The sequence below is a fragment of the Dipodomys merriami genome, unplaced genomic scaffold (assembly GCF_024711535.1).
Source record: "Dipodomys merriami isolate MVZ:Mamm:240054 unplaced genomic scaffold, mDipMer1.0.p SCAF_62, whole genome shotgun sequence".
NCBI lineage: Eukaryota > Metazoa > Chordata > Mammalia > Rodentia > Heteromyidae > Dipodomys > Dipodomys merriami.
The window spans coordinates 4,320,354-4,342,143 of record NW_027206202.1 but is presented as its reverse complement, the minus strand read 5'-3'; the positions used below and the strand labels follow the sequence as shown (position 1 = coordinate 4,342,143).

General features: G+C 39.2%; 1 protein-coding gene across 5 annotated transcripts in view; it reads left to right on the top strand.

The window, feature by feature from the left end:
• Rbbp6 (RB binding protein 6, ubiquitin ligase) overlaps positions 1–21,276 on the top strand; it is a 36,971-nt gene extending 15,695 nt beyond the window's left edge. The window contains exons 4-19 of one of the 5 annotated variants that reach the window (XM_070004313.1): positions 293–337; positions 2,308–2,396; positions 2,512–2,608; positions 3,168–3,307; positions 6,007–6,179; positions 8,228–8,331; positions 8,442–8,776; positions 10,427–10,523; positions 10,619–10,697; positions 11,068–11,122; positions 12,390–12,437; positions 13,747–13,815; positions 15,546–15,908; positions 16,201–16,302; positions 17,101–18,861; positions 19,244–21,276. In XM_070004313.1, the coding sequence (XP_069860414.1) occupies positions 293–337; positions 2,308–2,396; positions 2,512–2,608; positions 3,168–3,307; positions 6,007–6,179; positions 8,228–8,331; positions 8,442–8,776; positions 10,427–10,523; positions 10,619–10,697; positions 11,068–11,122; positions 12,390–12,437; positions 13,747–13,815; positions 15,546–15,908; positions 16,201–16,302; positions 17,101–18,861; positions 19,244–20,861 (5,175 nt within the window). In that variant the 3' untranslated portion in view covers positions 20,862–21,276. Of the gene's footprint in view, positions 1–292; positions 338–2,307; positions 2,397–2,511; positions 2,609–3,167; positions 3,308–5,056; positions 5,171–6,006; positions 6,180–8,227; positions 8,332–8,441; positions 8,777–10,426; positions 10,524–10,618; positions 10,698–11,067; positions 11,123–12,389; positions 12,438–13,746; positions 13,816–15,545; positions 15,909–16,200; positions 16,303–17,100; positions 18,862–19,243 lie in introns of all 5 variants that reach the window. The other 4 variants (XM_070004317.1, XM_070004314.1, XM_070004315.1 and 1 more) reach the window with 4 other exon arrangements.
• Positions 21,277–21,790: the final 514 nt, after the last annotated feature.

The following is a 21,790-nucleotide window of genomic DNA, read 5'->3' as shown; positions in this document are numbered from 1 at the left end:
TCTTACTGAGTTTCTAGCCACCAATTTCCTGTGTGGTACACTTTCTTTACCCTGTTTTTGAATTGCAATTATGCAGTCTCCCAGAACTGACAACCTTTATAACTGGGTGTCAAGTAGTATAAGGAAGATAAAGTAGGTTGAGCTACATTTCAGACTTAAAACAAAATGCTATTCTCTAGAAAACTAAGAAAATGCCCAATATTTGAGCATTAAATGACATTAGGGCTAAAATGATCATTATCAGCTGTTTTCAGTGTGGAACTTGAATGTGTGTTTAATTTTTTATGAACAGATTGATGACTCTTCTGCATCTATTACTCTGGCCCAGCTTACAAAGGTATATATATATATATTCTTGAAAATATAAGTGTTTTTCTAACATTCTTTTCATATCAACCAACTTTTTTTTAAGCTGGGTTGGGGGAGGATGGGTCTTGCAAGAGCATTGTACATATTATTACTCTATAAAGGGTAGTTGCTGTTTTGAGAAGATAGGGGAATACTTGGTCAGCCTCAGCATAATGTTGGCGTATTATCATCTTCAAGACAGAAGAAACATGAAGCTACACTTAATCATTTTCCCCCCTCATACTTTTTTTTATTACACATTGGAAACTAACAAAGTTCTGGAGGAATTCCTGGTTTTGGCTGTAAATTATGTGGACTTTAAGCGGCCAAAACTGAAGATTTCCTTCACCCGGACGATTGCTTGGCTATTTCTTGAATATTTGAATTGAGCCCCATGAAGGTCAATATACTAAATGTGATACAGTTGTTTCTTATGCTATATCTATAGACTTGTAGTCTGTCTGCCTTAGAAAAAGTTTTTAAACAACCTAATTTGTTTGAACACAGACTACAGGAATTGTGTAAGTGTATAAAGCTGTTTACAGAAGTATACCAATTTGTATGTTTGGCAGAGAGGCAAGTTGTTAACCTCCTGAAACCATTGTATGTGCCATGTTCTGCGATAAGATTGCGTGCATTTTCTACTCTACAATGTGTATTGTTTGTTTGGGAAAGCACTAGTGATGGATTGCTTTTTAAAATAATACATTTAGCTTATAAATTGTGCCTTATAATAAAAGAACAGGCAGACTTTTTGAGAGACAAGAAGGAAACTGTCCATTATTCCAGAAACCCTTTTTTCTCCCCACTGTCAGATACATAAAGGATGGTTTTCCGTTAAGGTTGTCCCTCCCTGTCTTGTCCTTGCTCTATTATACATAGGCTGTGTCCTTTTCTCCTATACCATAACCCCAAAGTGCCCTAGAAGATAGTTCTTCAGCTCTTGTACTAGGAAAACTGAACATTAAAACTGAGACAAGTATACTAAAATCATCCTATTTTATGGTTTTTCTAAAGCAGAGTGGTTTAGCAAGAGTTAACCTAACATCTTTACCAGTTTATATATAGTATACTGTTTTTATGTACTGTTAAGGACCATATTTGAGTCTATTCCTACCATTGTTTCTTTGCTGGGAAGAATTGGGGAGTTTTGGAGGTTTGGGGGATTCTTTTTATTATTTTTAAAAGCTTATTTGTAAAATAATTTTTGGGTTCAAACAAATTAGTTGTTAAACATCTGTAATCCAGTTTTCTGTAAACGTTGCTGTTCTAAGCTCTGTTAATGTTAAGCATTCTTTTGTATATGAAATTACAATAAAATGTTAAAACTGGTTGCTTGTTTTGTGGATGAATGCAAAGATAAAACCCAGTGAGTGGATGATGTGAGTGCTAGATGCTTGAGGATTCAAGTTATTAGAAGTCACTCTCTTAGACTCTGCTTATATCTACATTGTGTTTTATATTTTATAGATGAAGTTCATAAAATTTAGAGAATAGAATCTGATGAATGCTTAATGCACATCCCTTATACTTAGCCTGAAATTGACCCTACAACTTAGAGACTTCTGACTGCATAATATGCTCAGTTGTTTGCCCCTTTCCTTGCCCTCAAGGTTGTAAGTGTAAATGAACAATCTCCATGTTGTGACACTTGAAATATTTTTTAAGATTTAAGAACATCAAGTGTTTCCCTCTGAACTTAGTGTTTAAATCTTAGAGCAAGTGTGCAAATTCTAATGTATAAGCAGGGTCTAAGGCTAGAGTGCCCTCAGAATGGTTCTTCAGCCTCCCACATTCCCCCCAGACATCATGTAACCACCTAAAGAATTCCCAGTGCCTCTTCCAAGTTTACAAGGCTAGTCTAGAAACTGCTCTTTGCAGGATGAGTGGTGTTGTCTTTCACTGTGTGGTCTTAAATGTGTTTCTAATGTGTGTGTCAAATAATTACCTGTTAAACAGACCGCCAATCTGGCTGAAGCCAATGCTTCTGAAGAAGATAAAATTAAAGCAATGATGTCGCAATCTGGCCATGAATACGACCCAATCAAGTAAGTTCAGAAATAGTTTATACTTACAGGAATTTTAGGGGTGGATTCCCTCCCCCCCCCAATCAAAAGCATTGTTTTAAGTTTTTGTTTACATGTAATTTTTTTCTTCTTCCAGTTACATGAAGAAACCTCTAGGTCCACCACCTCCATCTTATACCTGTTTTCGTTGTGGTAAACCTGGCCATTATATTAAGAATTGCCCGACAAATGGGGTAAGTCCAAAGGAAAAATTATGCTGTAATTTCTTAGGAATATTTTTATTTTTATTTTTGTGCTTGTCCTGAGGCAGTTGAACTTAGGCTTGGGCACTGTCCCTGGGCACTGTGCTTAAAGGACTAGTGATCTACCACTTGAACCACAGCTCCACTTTCTGCTTTTTTTGTGGGAAGAGGAGGTTAGTTGAAGAGGGAGAGTCTCATAGACTTTCCTGCTGGGGTTAGCTTTGAACCTTAATCCTCAGATCTCAGCCTCTTGAGTAGTTAGGAATACAGGCATGAGCCACCAAAGCCCAGCTAGGATTATTTAAAAACAGCATAACCTCTGGAGCCAAATTTTTGCCAGGTTTCATGTCTGGGTTTTTCATTTACTAGAGTAACTTAGGCGAGGTATTTCGTCTCTCCAAATTTGCTTTTTTTTTTTTCTTTTTTGAACTGGAGATGTAAGGATTAAGTGAGGGCATATATAGTAAACATTATAACTAAGTAGTAAATGCTATACAAAATTAATAATAAATGAAGCTAATTGCTTTTCTGTATTTTTCCATCCACACAGGATAAGAACTTTGAATCTGGTCCTCGGATTAAAAAGAGCACTGGTATTCCTAGAAGTTTTATGATGGAGGTGAAAGATCCTAACATGAAAGGTGCAATGCTTACCAACACTGGAAAATATGCAATACCAACAATAGATGCGTAAGTATACAAATTAGTTATCACTTGTGCAGACCACCATCAGTGCCAGGATGTAGTGATTTATCTTGGGCTTACAACTTGGCTCTGTGGATTCCTTGGGAACTTTGTACACCAGAATGAGTCTGCCCATGCTGCATTTCTTATCAAGATTAGAGGCTACAGTCAGCTACATTTAAGCAGATTCCTAAATGGATTTGGGGGTTTGTCATCACTGAGTGCCACTTCCCTTGTAGTCTTCTAAACTCTTCTTTTCTGTCATTTTCTGCTTTCTTTCTCATTCACATACATGCTCCCACATTATCTTATATGTTATTTCCATTTCCCAAGTGGACAAAACAGACAAATAATTTTTAAGAATAAAAGCTCTGCAAACTGGGCATGGTTGTACATACCTATAATTACAAATTACTCAGGAAGCAAAGACAATGATTTAAGTTCAAATTAGCTCTAGTGCAAAAATAGCTAGGAGACCTTTCTCAAAAAAACTCTAGATAAGCAAATTTACATACAAAACATAAATGAAATACTAATTAGTATTGAGACTTTTTTTTTTTTTTGTACCAGTACTGGGGCTTTGAACTACTCCAAGGCCTTCTGCTCACATTTTCACTCAGGGCTGACACTGTGAGCCACCAGTGCCCTGTTCCCATGGAGTCTTAATATTTTGAAGTTGACTTTATTTTTCATGCAGGCTATAGAGCTATAAAACACTTTAGTGCATATCTTTAATATGTTCTCAATTTCTGTGAGCCATTGTTTTATCAAAGGATTAAGACATACATGAAAGTCGAGTGGCATGGTTCAACATAACTTCCCACTTTTATCTTCTCTTACTAATTATTATGATTAATTATCTTTTTGACTGCCTTCAAGTCTGAATTCACAGTATAGATATAAATGTTATTAAATGTTTCTTCAGTCTGTGCTTCTAAGTTCTTAGCCATGAGCTCCTAGTTTTTTTTATTTAGAGGTGTACAATCCTGATTCTGCATTTTAAAGAAGCCTTCTAGGAAATTGTGAAGTTGAGACCTTCAGGATGTACTTTGAGAAACATCCAGTTGGAGAATAGGTATCCGTGTTTTTAATGATGAGAAAAAAGAAAACTGTAAGACCATAGTTTCCTTCAGCTTCAGGCATAATTGTTGGCCTAGTAACTAGGTGAGGGTGGTAAATATTGGCTATGCTATGGAGTGATACTGAAAAAAATACCCTGTATTTGGAAGTGTACATTTCTGTATGTAGTGTTCAAGTCCATAAATGAGACTTTTCCTGAACTTCTAGTCCTCACCTCCGCTTCACCCCATCTGTTTACTATCAGTCACTTTCCTGTCTCTGTGAATCATCTTAGAGGAGTCTGTTAATGCTGTTTGTAACTCACACATTTCGTAGACCCTTCCAAACATTGTCAGGTTGAAATTGATGACTTTTGCAGTGAGTAAGAGCAGACCATCTTATCTATACTATGTAAATTTTTTAATAATAGAAGTTTGTATTGGAAAAGTTAACATCACCCATGAACCCTAACAATAATTAACTTCATTGCTTTAGAGTGATGAAATACAGAAAGCCCATTTGTGTCAACCATACAAATGGCAAGTACTGGGGAGAGATGGGAGCCCAGATATTTTAAATGAAACTCACCCTCTCCACTAACACCACTGATAAGCAACTTAGACTCTTCTGTTTCTTTTTCTATCCTGTTCTCCTTTTTTTTTTCCCCCCTTCTTTTCTTTTCTCTCTTTTGGGCAGTGGGAGACTCCTCTTTCACAAATTGGGAACAGTGGGGCATAAGCAAATTGATACTTATTTCTGGAATCGTGGTGATGTCTATGGAGCAACTGCAACACAAATAACACACCTAAGGTACCCTACTCTGTATAGCTGAGATTCTTTCATTTTCAGCATTGAGATAAACACATGAAATAGAAAGGATTTCTCTAGAAATTCTTTGGCTTACAAATTTGAGTACAGAGAAGTTGGAAATATGTAAGCAGGGTTGACAAGTCTGAGATAGTTTTTTTTTATTTTTAATATATTCTCAACATTTTTGCAAAAATCCTAATGAGGTGTTACTCCATACTTTGCTAACACGTATTCAATCACTTTTTGTAATATGTATTCAACTATTAAATCACATTTCTTAGCCGAATAGTAATTACAGGTAGATAGAGGTTTTTAGAGTCTCATTCTATTGCATGTAGCAATGGTTTCCTTTGAGCTAGTTCTTAATTACATAATGTCAATCATATTTTTCACCTTGCAACATTTAGTCTAATACCTTTACTGGTTTTAGAAACTATGGCAATATGGAGGAGGAATTTTTTTGTTAGTTGCTTTTCAAGAAATATGGTGTAGGGTAGGTAAAAATTGTGATTAGCATATTCTCTAAGTTAAACTCCATGCCAACTAAGTAGAACATGATGGCATTGAGTGTTGCTTTACCTCTCTGGCCTCAGTTCTTAGAGTTAGGATTCCAAGAACCTTTTAACTACTTTTATAGTATTTCTTTTGGTTATATTTGTTTAGAGTTATGTTCTGTGTCTCATTTGTGTAGGAGGTTGTATACAGCTGCCCCCTTTGGGGAATTATGTTTATTTACACTAATTGTACTGAATTGTGTTCTTATGATATAGTAGAACACGGAGTATGAATGCTTTGCCACTGTAGCTGTCTTACAACACTGAAACCTTCTTTTACAGAGAGGCGTATGCAATCGGGAAGAAAGAGAAACCACCCTTCCTACCAGAGGAGCCATCCTCTTCGTCAGAAGAGGATGATCCCATCCCAGATGAATTGCTGTGCCTCATCTGCAAAGACATCATGACTGATGCCGTTGTCATTCCCTGCTGTGGAAACAGTTACTGTGATGAGTGTAAGAGAGGCTGAACCCTTGAAGACACTATTAGGAGCATTTATATTTGCTTGGAAAGGCTCTGAACCAACACTGTGTATTTTAATAATAAAATACAAAATGTTGATAATAAGTGTTGATCTATGAGCGTTAATAGTGAGAGGGTTGGGATTTTCTTTCTCTTTCTGTCTTTTTAAATAGATAATGTTTTCTACATGTTTTACAAAGTATATAAAATTCTAACCTTTTGTGGGGCTTAGTTCCTCACTGGAATTCTTTTTAAATCCCTTTTCTGCATTGTGAACAGTAGCTTATTCTGAACTTCATAAGGATATGATAATTTCCTGTAAACAGACTAGATCACTTACATTAGCTTTTAGTTCTTTTCTGCCATTTACTTTAGATGTTTCTTCTTACTCAGAAGAAAAAAATGCTCTTACCCGAAAACTTCACTGTTCTAACCTGCTTGGTTTTTGTTTTACTTCTGAAGGTAGTTTTGGGACCGTTGTATAGAGACCTCTTCAAGGATAAGAGTTTTTTAAGCTATGGTTTGAAAGTATGGCTTAGATTTATTCATTGGAGCATGAACAGTGACTCTTAGCTTAGTATTTCTCTTAACTGTGTTATGGGCAATTCACTTCCCTGATTCATGCTTTCATGCTTTCCCCACCCCCTTCTTTTTTTCCTCCCTTCTTCCCCCTCCCCTCCCCCACCCCAGTATTGGGGTGTTAACTCAGGGTTTTGTGCTTGAAATGTGTGTGAGCTACCATTTGAGCCACACCTCTGGCCCTCTTTAGCTCTGGATTTTTTGTTGTTGTTGTTTGTTTTTTTGTTTTTTGTCAGTCATGGGGCTTGAACTCTGGGCCTGAGCGCTCTCAACTCTTGAGCTCATGGCCTAGCACTTTACCACTTGAGCCACAGTGCCACTTGTGGTTTTGTGGTGGTTTATTGGAGATTACTGTCTCATGGACTTTCCTGCCTAGGCTGGCTTTGAACAGCAATCCTCAGATCTAAGCCTCCTGAGTAGCTAGGATTACAGGCATGTGCCACCAGTGCCCAGTGTTGCTCTGGTTATTTTTGCAAGAGTGTCCAGCTGGTCTGGACCTTGTTCTTTACTGTTAATGTTCCCCTTCTCCCCATCTCCTGTTAGAATGACAGGTTCATTCCATTGTACGCAGTTATTTTTGTGTTCAGATGGGGTTTTTGCCCCATCCAGCTCCTGATCTCAGCCTCCTACTAGCATTACAGGCATGAGCCACCATATCTGGCTTAACACTTTTCACACTTGGCTTTAACACTTTATTTTTTATACCCTATTCTTTATGCTTTTTCAAAAACTGCTCCATGTAAAGTTTTTGTCACTCTTTGTACACTACCTCTTGTTTTTTTCTGCAGTATCTTACTACACAAAGACTAACACTTCAGAGAGAGAGTTTTTGTTTCAGTGTGTCTGAAGAATACCAGGGATTGAACTCAGGTCTTCAATACTTGCTTGGCTCGCCTTGGGTGGTGTCTATCACTGATCATGCCTGTAGCCAAACTGACTTTTTGCTGCTAATATTTTGGGAATGGAGTCTTGAGATTAGTTTCAAACCACCATCCACTGCATCACAGCTTCCTGAGCTATAATTACAGACAGGAACCACCAGCACCTAGCCAGTATTTCTCTTTGATTTAATAGCTTGGATCATAGAGAAAAATTAAAGCTGGGTTTGGGGAGAACAACAAGGGGACTATCTTATGTGTGTTAAGTTTCTCTTTTTAAGTTTTAAGGGCTTATTTTAGTGTAACATTAAAATAAGGAGAAATAGAAAAAAGGAAACATTTCCACTTCTCGTGCAGGAAGTGAATGTTAAAGGCTCAAAATGGCAGTTTCTGTCCATAGTTGGGGGAATACATACAGTCATGTCATATATTGAGTCCTAATCCTTAGATGGATATATCTTAAGTTCCTTAATCTAAGGAGTACTTTATGTACTTGGGAAACTGAATAGGTATAGGGTGTCCTTTTCACTCATTCTATAAACACTGAGTTCCTATTATTAATATTTAAAAATCTTATTACCTAGGTATAAGAACAGCACTCTTGGAATCAGATGAACATACATGTCCAACATGTCATCAAAATGATGTATCTCCTGATGCTTTAATTGCCAATAAATTTTTACGACAGGTAGCTATGTTTGTATTCCTATTATGAAAAAAAAAGCCTCTTCACCAATTTAACTGTTATTTAAGTGAATACTGCATTACACATTTTGCATTTCTGTTTGGTACTTGTAGGCTGTTAATAACTTCAAAAATGAAACTGGTTATACAAAAAGACTACGAAAACAATTACCTCCACCACCACCCCCAATACCACCTCCAAGACCTCTCATTCAGCGGAACCTGCAGCCTCTCATGAGGTCTCCAATATCACGACAACAAGATCCTCTGATGATTCCAGTGACGTCTTCATCGGCTCACCCCGCTCCCTCAATATCTTCATTAACTTCCAACCAATCCTTGGCCCCTCCTGTACCTGGAAGTGCATCTAATGCCCCAGCTCCTGTACCCGATATAACCGCAACAGTGTCCATATCAGTCCATTCAGAAAAGTCAGATGGACCTTTCCGGTAAGTCTACCTGGGTGTTCCTCCTTGGTAGAAAACAAATGAGGCCAGTGATACTAGTTTTTGATTGTGTACTGCCAAATGCTTTTTTTTTTTTAATTGCTATTAGATGATTACATAAATTTCACAGTATTGTGGAATAGTGATACTTAAAGTTAAAAACCCATTTTAACCTTCACAAGGCAAATTGCCATTATCATGGTCTATAAAGTCTCTGAATTCTATGAGCTCTGACAATACAATTATTTCCTCCACATCAGGTGATATTTACATTTCTTTCCTTTTGCTTAGTATAAGCTGTTCCTTCTTTCCCCCTCATTCCTCGCTTCCCATCACTCTCTTTGGGTTGCTTAGTTCATTTTCATCTATGCCCACTCCAGCAGATGGTGCCAAATGCTTTTTGGTGGACTGTTGTACTCAGTAGGTTAGAATGGCTTGTAAGAAAGTTTATTCTTGGTGAAGCATGCTGGCAGTTCCAGCATTCAAGGAAGAGACAAGGGGAATCAAGAGATTTGTCTCAAAAACCCTAAAAGACCTTAGTCTTAGAGAAGAAGAGGCAATAACAGTAATTCTTCTGGTATGTGATGATTAAGCAAGTTGCCAGTAAGTAAAATTCACTCTTAGATGTTGAGTTTTGTAACAGAACTGCACTTCAGAGGTACAAGATTTTATAATGACCATAAAGATGGAAAGTAAATTTGAGCAGGAGTGAAAACAGGTAAAGAAGATTGATAGAATTGATACAAAGGTCAGGGATAATTGTTCTAGACTAGAATTGTAGAATAGTGAAAACAGACTGAAATCCTATTCAGAAATGAAAGAGTCCATTGACATGTAAATCTGATGCATCATACATTTTTTTTAAAAGAAAAGTCAACCAGCTTTTTAAAAATAGACATTAGAGCCTGTTTCTGACATTGAAACGAAGTCTTTAGAAAGAGACTTACATAATTATATTTAAGAAATCCCACTGGTCTAATATAACTTTGTATTTGGTTGATAAGTAGTAGTGTCTATAGACACAGTATAGATAATGAATTGTTTCTTGTATGTGTATGTGCTAGTGCTGGAGCTTGAACTTGGGGCCTTGCCCTCCTGAACCTCAGCCCCCAGCTCTCAGCTCTCTGAGTAGCTAGGATTACACATGTGTGCTGCTAGTGCCAAAATATTATGTCTCTTATCTAAGATTACCCATTAGTTTAGCGGTGGTGTGAAAGCAAAAATTTACCTTTTTTTTCTTTCTTTTTCTGTAAGACAAAGGTTTGCTGATAGAGCCAGGGTCTTGATACCTAAGCTTCCTAAGTGCTTGGATGATAGGGTGATAGGCATGCCACCACCATGCACTGTTCTTTAACTTACTCTTAATCTCATTCTTTTTGTCTTCATGTAGTCCACAATGATACTTGTTTTACTGTTTTTGCAGTATCTATCATATCTATCATGTAGTTCTTGATAGGGCAATTTCTTCTCATTTCTCTGCTTGTGCATAAGGAGCTCTCTCAAGGTGTGCACTCTTCTCTTTTTACCATCTTTCATGTAGCTCATCTCAATGCAAAGGCTAATGCAATAATGGATAGTGCTTGCTCTTACTTGTACTCTTTATCTCCCACATCTGATGACATTTTAACATATTACAAATTTCGCTGTTTCTAGGGACTCTGATACTAAATTACTGCCAGCTGCAGCCCTTGCTTCAGAACATTCAAAGGGAACCTCCTCAATTGCACTTACTGCTCTTATGGAAGAGAAGGTACATTTTACTTCTCTAAAAATTGTTTTTAAGGATTTCATGGTTTAACTATCATTCCCCTGGCTGTTTTTTTAACCCTCTTTGTGGTTATTCAGGGTTACCAGGTGCCTGTCCTTGGAACTCCATCTTTGCTGGGACAGTCATTATTACACGGACAGTTGATCCCTACGACTGGTAAGTAAAATTGTTTGGATTTGAACCGTTTTTCCCCTTTAGAAAATAATTCTAGAGTCAGGTGCCAGTCGCTCCTGCCTGTAATCCTAGCTACTCAGGAGGCTGAGATCTGAGGATCATGGTTCAGAGCCATCCCAGGCAGAAAGTCTATGACTCTTATCTCTAATAAATGACTCAGAAAAAGCCAGAAGTGGGGCTGTGGCTCAAGTGGTAGAGCGCTAACCTTGAGGAAAAGAAGCTTAAAACTTGGAGGCAGTGTCCAGGCCCTGAGTTGAAGCCCCAAGACTGGCAAAAAAAAAAGTAATGTTTAGTTTTTTTTTTTGAACGTGCAAGTTTATATTTACAGTTTTTGTTTTTATTTGTTTTTAAGGCCCAGTAAGGATAAATGCTGCTCGGCCAGGTGGGGGTCGACCAGGTTGGGAACAGTAAGTATATTTAAAATAAACCTCACATAATTAATTACTTTTGAACTAGATAGTGAAAACTACAAACTAAGGATGTTTCTGAATCTTTTTTTTTTTTTTTTTTTTTTGCCAGTCCTAGGGCTTGAACTGGCTTAGGCACTGTCCCTCAGGTGCTTTTGCTCAGGGTTAGCTCTCTACCACTTGAGCCACAGTGCCACTTCCAGCTTTTTCTAAGTAGTTTATTGGAGATAAGAGTCGCAAGGACTTCTGCCCTGGCTGGCTTCCAACCTGTGATTCTCAGATCTCAGCCTCCTGAGTAGCCAGGATTATGGTTGTGAGCCACAGGCAACAAGCGGCTGTTTTTTGTTTTTTGATTTTTTTAAAATGTCTTTACATGCCATAATAATACTATTTATGTAAAATACTAGTTATATGAGGAATTATTTTGTGAAAAAAAATGAGTGTAGATGACCCTCGAGTGACTTGGTGATTATGGGCACTGACCTCTACACATAATTGTTTTTTGTTTTCTGTAGTTTGGAGGGTTTTGTTTTGCTTTTTGTCGTGAGGGGTCAGTCCCAGGGATTTGCACATACTAGCCTTAATGCTCCGCTGCTTTATCAGTTTGCTGCTGACCTTACCTTAGTAATGTATATAGTTGCTTGACATACATTTTGTATGTGATATGAGCTATCTATATAGTGGAAAAATATGCTTACATGGAAGTTATTACCTCGTGTGTGTGTGTGTGTGTGTGTGTGTGTGCATGTGTGTGCGCGCGCGTGTGCGCGTGTGCGTGTTTCAATTTGTTTTTATGTATTGGGGTGTTTGGGGAAGGACAATACTGGAGTTTGAACCCAGGGCCTTGTGCTTTACTAAGCAAGTGTGGTACCATGTGATCTACAATCCCCAACTTTTTTTGGCTAGTCCTGGGGCTTGAACTCAGGGCCTGGGCACTGTCCCTGAGCTTCTTTTGTTCAAGGCTAGCACTCTATACTTGACCCACAGTGCCACTTCTGGCTTTTTCTGTTTATGTGGTGCTGAGTAATCAAACCCAGGGCTTCATGCATGCAAGGCAAGTGCTGTACCACTAAGCCACATTCCCAGCCCAACACCAGGTCCACTCTTGGACAATGATCAATCGTCTTCTTACTTAAATTTCCCACATAGCTGGGATTATAGACACCTGCCACCTGGTCCAGCTTGTTTGTTGAGATATAGGAATCTTGATAACTTTTTCCTTGGCTGGTCTGAAACCATAATCCTCCCAATCTCTGATTTCTGGTAGCTGGATTACAGGTTTGCACCACCATGGCAGCCTTACCCGGTGTTTAAGGTGGGTACTTTGCAACATTTGAGGTCACTGTAGTAACAGGTACCATCAGAATAATAATAACACAAAATGTACTACAGTTAGTTTTTACCATTAGTATGTAATACTACATTTGTAGTAATATAGTGATGTAGTAATTCTACATGTAATTCTATATTTGTCTATATTTCTCTTGACTGCATGGAATTATGTATAGTTAGTAAATTTTGATAAATTTAACTTCTAATAAGATTTTTGTATATTTTGAGGTAATAAATGAAAAAATAGACTGTTACCTACATACTTCTGTATTCATTATGTACCGTAAGTTTTTAGTATTTTTAGGCTATGCAGTTTGCCCTTAAGTTTTTCAGATTGTTCCAAATCTCCAAATGAATCCATAAAGCGGACCCATATAAGAATCATATTGTTTAAGGTTCACTTATAATTATTTTCCAACATAGTAAAAATAATTATAAAACTTCTTTCTGCTTTGATCTTAATAAATGGGGGTCTTGACGGATCTGCGTAGGTGAATGATAGTTTTCAAGCAATTCTTGTGTTCCTAAAACAGTTTCTTAGTCTTAGTTTGGATGGTCAAAATTTTACCACACACAGGAATGGCAAATGAAGAAAGTGTTGTCTTGTTGCGTGTAAAAATCTACACTGTATGATTTTCTGCCTTGAAATACCAAAAACTTTATCAATGGAATATTTCATGGCATTAAAAATCAATTTACTCATGTAGTGCCTTTCTCCTTTATACAGCAATGTCTGTGAGACTAAAATGCTGAAACTTTGATCACTTTGTTTGAAAAATAAAGCATACGCTAATTGTCAATGGGAAGAACATAGGTCTTAGAGACTGGTAGACCTGGCTCCTCCATTTACCAGCTCCTTGACTGTGAGCAGAGCATGTGGTTTTTCCCTCAACCTCCATTTCCTTCACTGTAGAACTGAAATGGTGATTCCTACTTAACATATAAATATCTGTGTTTGCTGCCTTTAAAAGGCCCCTTCTCCTTTAACTATAAAAAAGCTCACAGAGAAACTCATAGAATACTAATTAGCATTACAGAAACTGTTTTGTATTGAGATTTAGTCATTCTTACCAAGTTAATAAGAAAAAAGGAGGTAATTTTAAGGAAATGTTTAATTTTAAGCCAATGTATACTTTCTCAGATCTCCTGTCTGGAAAAAGTTTAAAGAATCATGGAATAGGAACAGGTTTTCAGAATAATTAAATACCTTAAATTCTGTCCCTGAAAGTCTGTGTATGTTCTATACTTATGGAGAAATCTTCAAGCCTGTTATCTGTTTTTCCCCTGCATAGTTCGAACAAGCTTGGATATCTGGTTTCTCCACCACAGCAAATTAGAAGAGGGGAGAGGAGCTGCTACAGGTAGGCTTAAATCTCAGAAAATGGTAATCTATTTTATAACACATTAAAATATATACAGAGGAATTTAAAGCACAGTCTGGAGGGGAGGGGAGGTTGTTTGGTTTATTTGTCTCAAGTCTTCAGTAGTTAGCTGCCCTTACAATGCCTAGAAAAGAGTAAATCACATTTAGGATTTTTTTTTTTTTCCCGGTCGTGGGGCCTGAACTATGGGCTAGGGCACTGTCACTGAGCTCTGATTCAGCTCAAGGTGAACACTACTGCTTGAGCCACACAGCACCACTTCCAGTTTTCTGGCAGTTTATTGGAGATAGGAGTCCACAGACTTTCCTGCCTGGGCTGACTTTGAACCGCATTCCTTAGATGTCAACCTCCTGAGTAGCTAGGATTACAGGCATGAGTCTCCAGCATCCAGCTCCTCCAGTTTTTTATAACCTAAATTTAATAGATGTCTCCTATTGCTCCATTGAGCCTTGTAAGCTTGAAAGTTAACAACTGGGGCTGGGAAGGTGGCTCAGTGGTAGAGTGCTTGCCTAACATGCATGAGGCCCTAGGTTCAATTCCTCAGCACCACATAAGCAGAAAAAAGCCAGAAGTGGCCCTACAGTTCAAGTGGTAGGGCACTCGTCTTAAGCTGAAGAGCTGAGGGACAGCGCCTAGGTTCAGAGTTCAGCCCCCATGACCAACCAAGAAAAAAAGAAAAAAGAAAGTTAACAACTGCTTCATTAGGGCTGGGAAGGTGGCTCAGTGGTAAAGCGCTTGCCTTGCATGCCTGAGGCCCTGGGTTCGATTCCTCAGCACCACATAAGCAAAAAGAAAAAAGCCGGAAGTGGCGCTGTGGCTCAAGTGGTAGAGTGCTACCCTTGAGCTGAAGAGCTGAGGGACAGCACCCAGGCCCAGAGTTCAGGCCCCACAACCGGACCCAAAAAAAAAAAAAAACTGCTTTATTACTAGATTGCATATTAAAAGAGGGTAGTAGTTACCATTCATGGCTTTCAAAATCAAAATCCCTTCTGCTCTTTTGCCCATAATTGAAAGAACTTGAATGTAACAGAAAGAAGCTTGCTTGGCTTCTTCATGAGGCACAATTCAGACATATCAACCAGCACTGTTGATTTTACTTAGCCCTTTGAGAGACAACATTAAGATTTTCAGTTGATTATAATACTAAAACTAGTCATCTTTGCTTTTAAGTTTTGGGTCTTTTTGTTTGTTTTCTTTTTTGCTTTTGAGGTAGGACTTCTATGTGAGCTTAGGCTGATATGGAACTGCGGTCCACTGGTCCTTCCCACCCACTTAGGCCTACCAAGTTGCTGGACTACAGGTGTGGGCCACCAAGTCCAACTTTTTTTTGGTTGGCCTTAGGACTTGAATTCAGGGCCTAGGCACTGTTCCTGAGCTCTTTCGCTCAAGGCTAGCACTCTACCATGTTGAGCCACAGCTCCGCTTCTGATTTTCTGGTTGTTAATTAGACTTTCTGCCAGGATTGGCTTTGAACTCCAGTTCTCAGATCTCAGCCTCCTTAGTAGCTAGGATTACAGGTGTGAGCCCCCAGTGCTCAGTCCAGCTTTTTTGGTTGGTGGTTGTTAAATAGGGTTCCATTTCCAAATGTGTGAGATCCATACCTCAATATTCACTCTATTGTGTTTATGTTTGAAAATAGTGATCACTAGACAAGCTTGCTTGTTTTTGGTGAACTTAAAGGAATAATATCTTGAAATTTATTTCTCCAGAAGTATAAATCGTGGGCGACACCACAGCGAAAGATCCCAGAGGACTCAAGGCCCATCACTACCAGCAACTCCAGTCTTCGTACCTGTTCCTCCACCACCTCTGTATCCACCTCCCCCCCACACGCTTCCTCTACCTCCAGGTGTTCCTCCCCCACAGTTTTCTCCTCAGTTTCCGCCTGGCCAGCCGCCTCCTGCTGGGTATAGCGTCCCTCCTCCAGGGTTTCCACCGGCACCTGCCAACTTATCCACACCCTGGGTATCATCAGGAGTGCAGACAGCTCATTCAAATACCATCCCAACAACACAAGCACCACCTTTGTCCAGGGAAGAATTCTATAGAGAACAGCGGCGACTAAAAGAAGAGTAAGCATTTCGGTTTCAAATTCTTATACGCTTTTTCCATTTTCTGATATAACATGAATATAGGTGTCTTTGGAAACATTTTCCAGTGTTTCCAGTTAGTACAAGAAAATTCACCTAAATTTAAACCTATGCCATACACGCAACTTCCTCAGGGATGCCTAGTTATTTACAGTTTTAAAGTGAAAAACTAATGGCAATTTCATTCATTTCATTCATTATCTAATTACATTTGTCTTGTTAGTTTTCTTAAATGGTTTTTGTTAACTTTCACTCTTTAACTTTATTTTACTAGGGAAAAGAAAAAGTCCAAGCTAGATGAGTTTACAAATGATTTTGCTAAGGAATTGATGGAATACAAAAAGATTCAAAAGGAGCGTAGGCGCTCATTTTCCAGGTTAGTGTTTTGCAAGCCTTCACAACAGAATTACAAATGGGACTTTGAATATCCAGGGATTAGCTATGGATATAAATAACACTGCACTTATGAACATTTTCCGATTCGGTCTAGTTTATAGAAGTGGACATGTACTTATTTCCCAATGTCTGTTTATTGAAATAATGTCTCAGTGTACATTCTATTGTGTAGCACTAGCAGTTATGGGTATTTCCCTTGTCCCTTAGCACATTACCTATCGTATGAAGTAACTGGGAAATGTTTGTAGGAGAGACATAGGGGATTAGCAGCAAACATTTCTGAGGACCCTTTTCCATAAGGCTACAGCTTCTTGCTGGAACATTAACCTGTATGATTGCAAAGTAGTGGTAGACTAAAAAATTGCTTTCGTAGAAAGAAACTGAATTATAAAGATTCCCTGGAGGTTTGTTTAAAAGTTGTTTCTAGAGTTAGACTTGACCAGCATAGGATATAATATGAACTCCCCCTGTTTAAGTAATCAGATAGGAAGTGAAATTAAAATTTAATTGGCATTTTGTTGAATGAAATAAGCTCATATGACTCACAGTACATTAATGCACTCCACTCGGATTGCAAGGACTTCACTTTTGCTTTGTAACAAGTAATTGCCCTGATTCCTGACCTTTATTCCATCCCCATAGAGGTCACTGTGCCTCTTTAGTCATTCAAAACTAAACTTGGTGTAAAGATAAAAGCGTGAGAGGACAATGTTAGAACCTAAGAGCCTGTATTTTGTTTTGTATGTATTTCTCAACTATCAATTGTTTTTGTTTTTAGGTCTAAATCTCCCTATAGTGGTTCATCATATTCAAGAAGTTCATACACTTACTCTAAGTCAAGATCTGGTTCAACACGTTCACGTTCTTATTCTCGATCCTTCAGCCGCTCACATTCTCGTTCCTATTCAAGATCACCTCCATACCCCAGAAGAGGCAGAGGCAAGAGTCGAAATTACCGTTCTCGGTCTAGATCGCATGGATATCATCGGTCTAGGTCCAGGTCACCCCCATATAGACGATACCATTCACGATCGAGATCTCCTCAAGCATTCAGGGGCCAGTCTCCCAACAAGCGTAATGTACCTCAAGGAGAAACAGAGCGTGAATATTTTAATAGATACAGAGAAGTTCCACCACCTTATGACATGAAAGCGTATTATGGGAGGAGTGTTGACTTTAGAGACTCATTTGAGAAAGACCGTTACCGAGAATGGGAGAGAAAATACAGAGAGTGGTATGAAAAGTACTACAAAGGGTATGCTGCTGGAGCACAACCTAGACCCTCAGCAAACAGAGAGAACTTTTCTCCAGAGAGACTTCTACCTCTCAACATCAGGAACTCACCCTTCACAAGAGGCCGCAGAGAAGACTATGTTGGTGGACAAGGTCATAGGAGTCGAAATATAGGTGGCAGTTACCCAGAAAAGCTTTCAGCCAGAGACAGTCACAATCAGAAGGATAACACAAAATCAAAAGAGAAGGAGAGTGAAAATGTTCCCGGAGATGGCAAAGGAAATAAACACAAGAAGCACAGAAAAAGAAGAAAGGGAGAAGAAAGCGAAGGCTTTCTGAACCCAGAGTTACTAGAGACGTCTAGAAAATCCAGAGAACCTTCAGGTGTTGAAGAAACTAAGACAGATACATTATTTGTTCTCCCAAGTAGAGACGATGCTACACCTGTTAGGGATGAGCCAATGGACGCAGAATCCATCACTTTTAAATCCATGTCTGAAAAAGACAAGCGAGAAAAAGATAAGCCAAAAGCAAAAGGTGACAAGACCAAACGGAAAAGTGATGGGTCTGCTACATCCAAAAAAGAAAATGCTGTCAAACCCACTAAAGGACCCCAAGAAAAGCTAGATGGGGAACGTGAAAAATCTCCTCGGGCTGAACCTCCACTTAAAAAGGCCAAAGAGGAGGCTCCAAAGACTGATGCTGCTAAACCGTCATCATCATCGTCCTCTCAGAAGGACGAAAAGGTCCCTGGGACCCCCAGGAAAGCCCACTCAAAGTCAGCAAAGGAACACCAGGAGACAAAGCCCGTCAAAGAGGAGAAGGTGAAGAAGGATTACTCCAAAGACGTGAAACCAGAAAAGCTAACCAATAAGGAAGAAAAGGCCAAGAAGCCTGAGAAGAGTAAAGCACTTGAGAGCAAGGGAGAAAAAAGAAAGAGAAAAACAGAAGAAAAAGGTGTGGATAAAGATTTTGAATCTTCTTCACTGAAGATCTCTAAACTAGAAGGAACAGAAATAGTGAAACCATCTCCTAAACGCAAAATGGAACCTGACGTTGAAAAGATGGACAGGAGCCCCGAAAAGGACAAGGCTGCGTCATCAACGGCCCCAGCCAAGAAAATCAAGCTCAACAGAGAAACGGGGAAGAAAATTGGAAGCACAGAAAATGTACCAAGTGCAAAAGAACCATCTGAAAAATCAGAGTCAACATCTGGGAAAATTAAGCAGGAAAAGGTCAAAGGGAAGGCTAAGCGGAAAGTAACTGGAACAGAAGGCTCCAGCTCTACTCTTGTGGATTATACCAGGTATCTGATGAGGGCTGTGGAAGGGGTGCTGGGGGATTGTTATACTAGTATAGATAGGTGATAGTGGATAATGGGTGTAAGTGTCTGTCTGGGGAGATAGTTTCCCCTTCATCCCAACATATTCATTCATTCTTAGTGTATTGATGGTAGGGAAAAATTTTGTTAAAGACAAAGTTGTAGGATTTGGGTTGTTTTGTTGTTGGTGGTTTTTATGTGTGGGTTTTTTGTTTTGTTTTTTTAGGCCCTGTGTCACTGTATAATCTTTATTAGGGCAGAATTATGTGGACTTTGAAAGTTGCATGCACACTTATTGCATTTCAGTTAGTGTGTTTGCATTTATCAGTGTTTCTTCATTAATTGAAAATCTCCTAATTGTTTCTAGCACAAGCTCAACTGGAGGCAGTCCTGTGCGGAAATGTGAAGAAAAAACAGATACAAAGCGAACTGTGATTAAAACTATGGAAGAATACAATAATGACAACACCGCTCCTGCTGAAGATGTTATTATTATGATCCAGGTTCCTCAGTCCAAGTGGGACAAAGATGACTTTGAATCTGAGGAAGAAGAGATGAAATCCACACAGCCTATGCCAACTGTAGCAAAACCGTCCAGTGTTATAAAAACTGTGAGCACCAAGCCATCAACTGCAGTCAAGTATACCGAGAAAGACAGTGAGCCATCAGAGAAAATTCAGAAGCTCACCAAGGAGGTGAGCCACGAACTTGTGCAGCATGAAGTCAAAAGCTCAAAAAACTCTGCATCTAGTGAGAAGGGCAAGACCAAAGATCGAGATCATTCAGTGTTAGAAAAGGAAAACCCTGAAAAGAGGAAGAATAGCACTCAACCAGAGAAAGATAATAATTTGGACCGTCTGAGTGAACAAGGAACATTTAAAAGTCTATCTCAATCTTCCAAAGAGTCCAGACCTTCCGATAATAAGCACGATTCTGTGCGTGGTTCCTCAAATAAAGACTTTACTCCCAACAGAGACAAAAAAACTGACTTTGACAACCGAGAGCATTCTAGTTCCAAGCGGAGAGATGAAAGAAGTGAGTTAACAAGAAGAAAAGACTCTCCTCCTCGCAGTAAAGACTCTTCTGGGCAGAAAAGTAGGCCGAGGGAGGAGAGAGATTTGCCTAAAAAAGGAGCAGGAGACTCCAAAAAAAGTAATTCTAGTCCGTCAAGGGACAAAAAGCCTCATGATTATAAAGCCCCTTATGATACTAAACGCTCAAATGAAGAGACAAAATCTGTAGACAAAAATCCCTGCAAGGATCGTGAGAAGCATGTGTCAGAGGCATGGAACAATAAGGAATCGAGTGGCGCCAAGTTGCCTAGTGTGCCCAGCGTGCCCAGCGTGCCCAGTGTGCCCAGTGTGCCCATCCCACCCATCCCAACAGAGCCACAGGTAGAAAAGGAGCCGGTGACAGCACACCTCGACAAGAATGCTGTTAAGACTAAACCCCAGCTAAGCCATTCCTCTAGACTTTCCTCTGACTTAACTCGAGAGACTGACGAAGCTGCTTTTGAACCAGACTATAATGAGAGCGACAGTGAAAGTAATGTATCGGTGAAAGAAGAGGAAACGTCCACGAACATTTCCAAGGACCTAAAAGATAAAATAACTGTAGAGAAAGCAAAAGAGAGCGTGGACCCAGCAGCCCTGAGCCAAGCAGGAGTGAGCAGGACCCAGAGTCAGAGCAGCCCCAGCGTGAGTCCTAGCCGAAGCCACAGCCCGTCCGGAAGCCAGACCCGCAGTCACAGCAGCAGTGCCAGCTCAGCAGAGAGTCAGGACAGCAAGAAGAAGAAGAAGAAGAAGGAAAAGAAGAAGCACAAGAAACATAAAAAACATAAGAAACATAAGAAGCACGCAGGCACTGAAGTAGAATTGGAAAAAAGCCAAAAACACAAACACAAGAAAAAGAAGTCGAAGAAGAGCAAAGATAAAGAAAAGGAGAAGGAGAAAGATGACCAAAAAGTGAAATCTGTCACCGTGTAGAAGGACAGATTTTTTTTTTAATTGACTTAATTACTAAGTCATCTGTATTAAATTTTGTTATAATGTAAAGAGATTCAAGCCTTGTAAATAATGACATGGAAGACCCTGTGCTGCACTTAAAATATTGCTGCTTGATTATTTGATTTTTACATCAGAGCTTTATAACACGAACTTTTGTACAGAATTGTGAGTTGTGACCATGGAACATGAGAGGTTTTGCTAGGGCCTATTATTTTTAACCACCATTAAATTAGTTGGGGTGGAGTTTACTGTACTGTGAAATTTTCACATTTGAATTTTTTTAATTGCCTGGCAAAAGCTGATATCAGTTCTAAAATATCAGCAGAATGATTTGCTGAATTCATTACAACCCCGTTATGTCACTTTTTGATTACAATAAAAGTTTTCAGTAAACTTTTCAAATGTTGAAGTTTTGCATTATTTAAAGGAAATAGTGTCTTCTTTCTTCCATTCCTCTATTTAAAACATCCTTTGAGCCAGGTGCCAGTGGCTCATACTGTAATCCTAGCTACTCAGGAGGCTGAGATCTGAGGATTGCGGTTCAAAGCCAGCCCGGGCAGGAAAGTCCGTGAGACTTGTGCCATTGTTGGGGCACGATTGTGAGCAATAAACATTCTTTTTTGAATGTGTGAATTTTAGTGCAACACATTTTAAATAATATTAAATAATTTAAGGGAAAAAAATTCTAAGACACAAGTCCTGAGAACATGATCGTTTTGGGATGCGGCTCTATTGGGAAATACCAACTTTCCACACTGACAGGCTGCTGAAGCACGTCTATTTACACACAGCCCTTCAGCTGTCCCCACACAACACCTGCCACCTCTGCAATAGGCCAGCTGGACTGTGTGTGTGGGTGCATGTAGAAAGCTGGCAGTGGAGCCGTGGTTCAATACTAGAGCACCAAC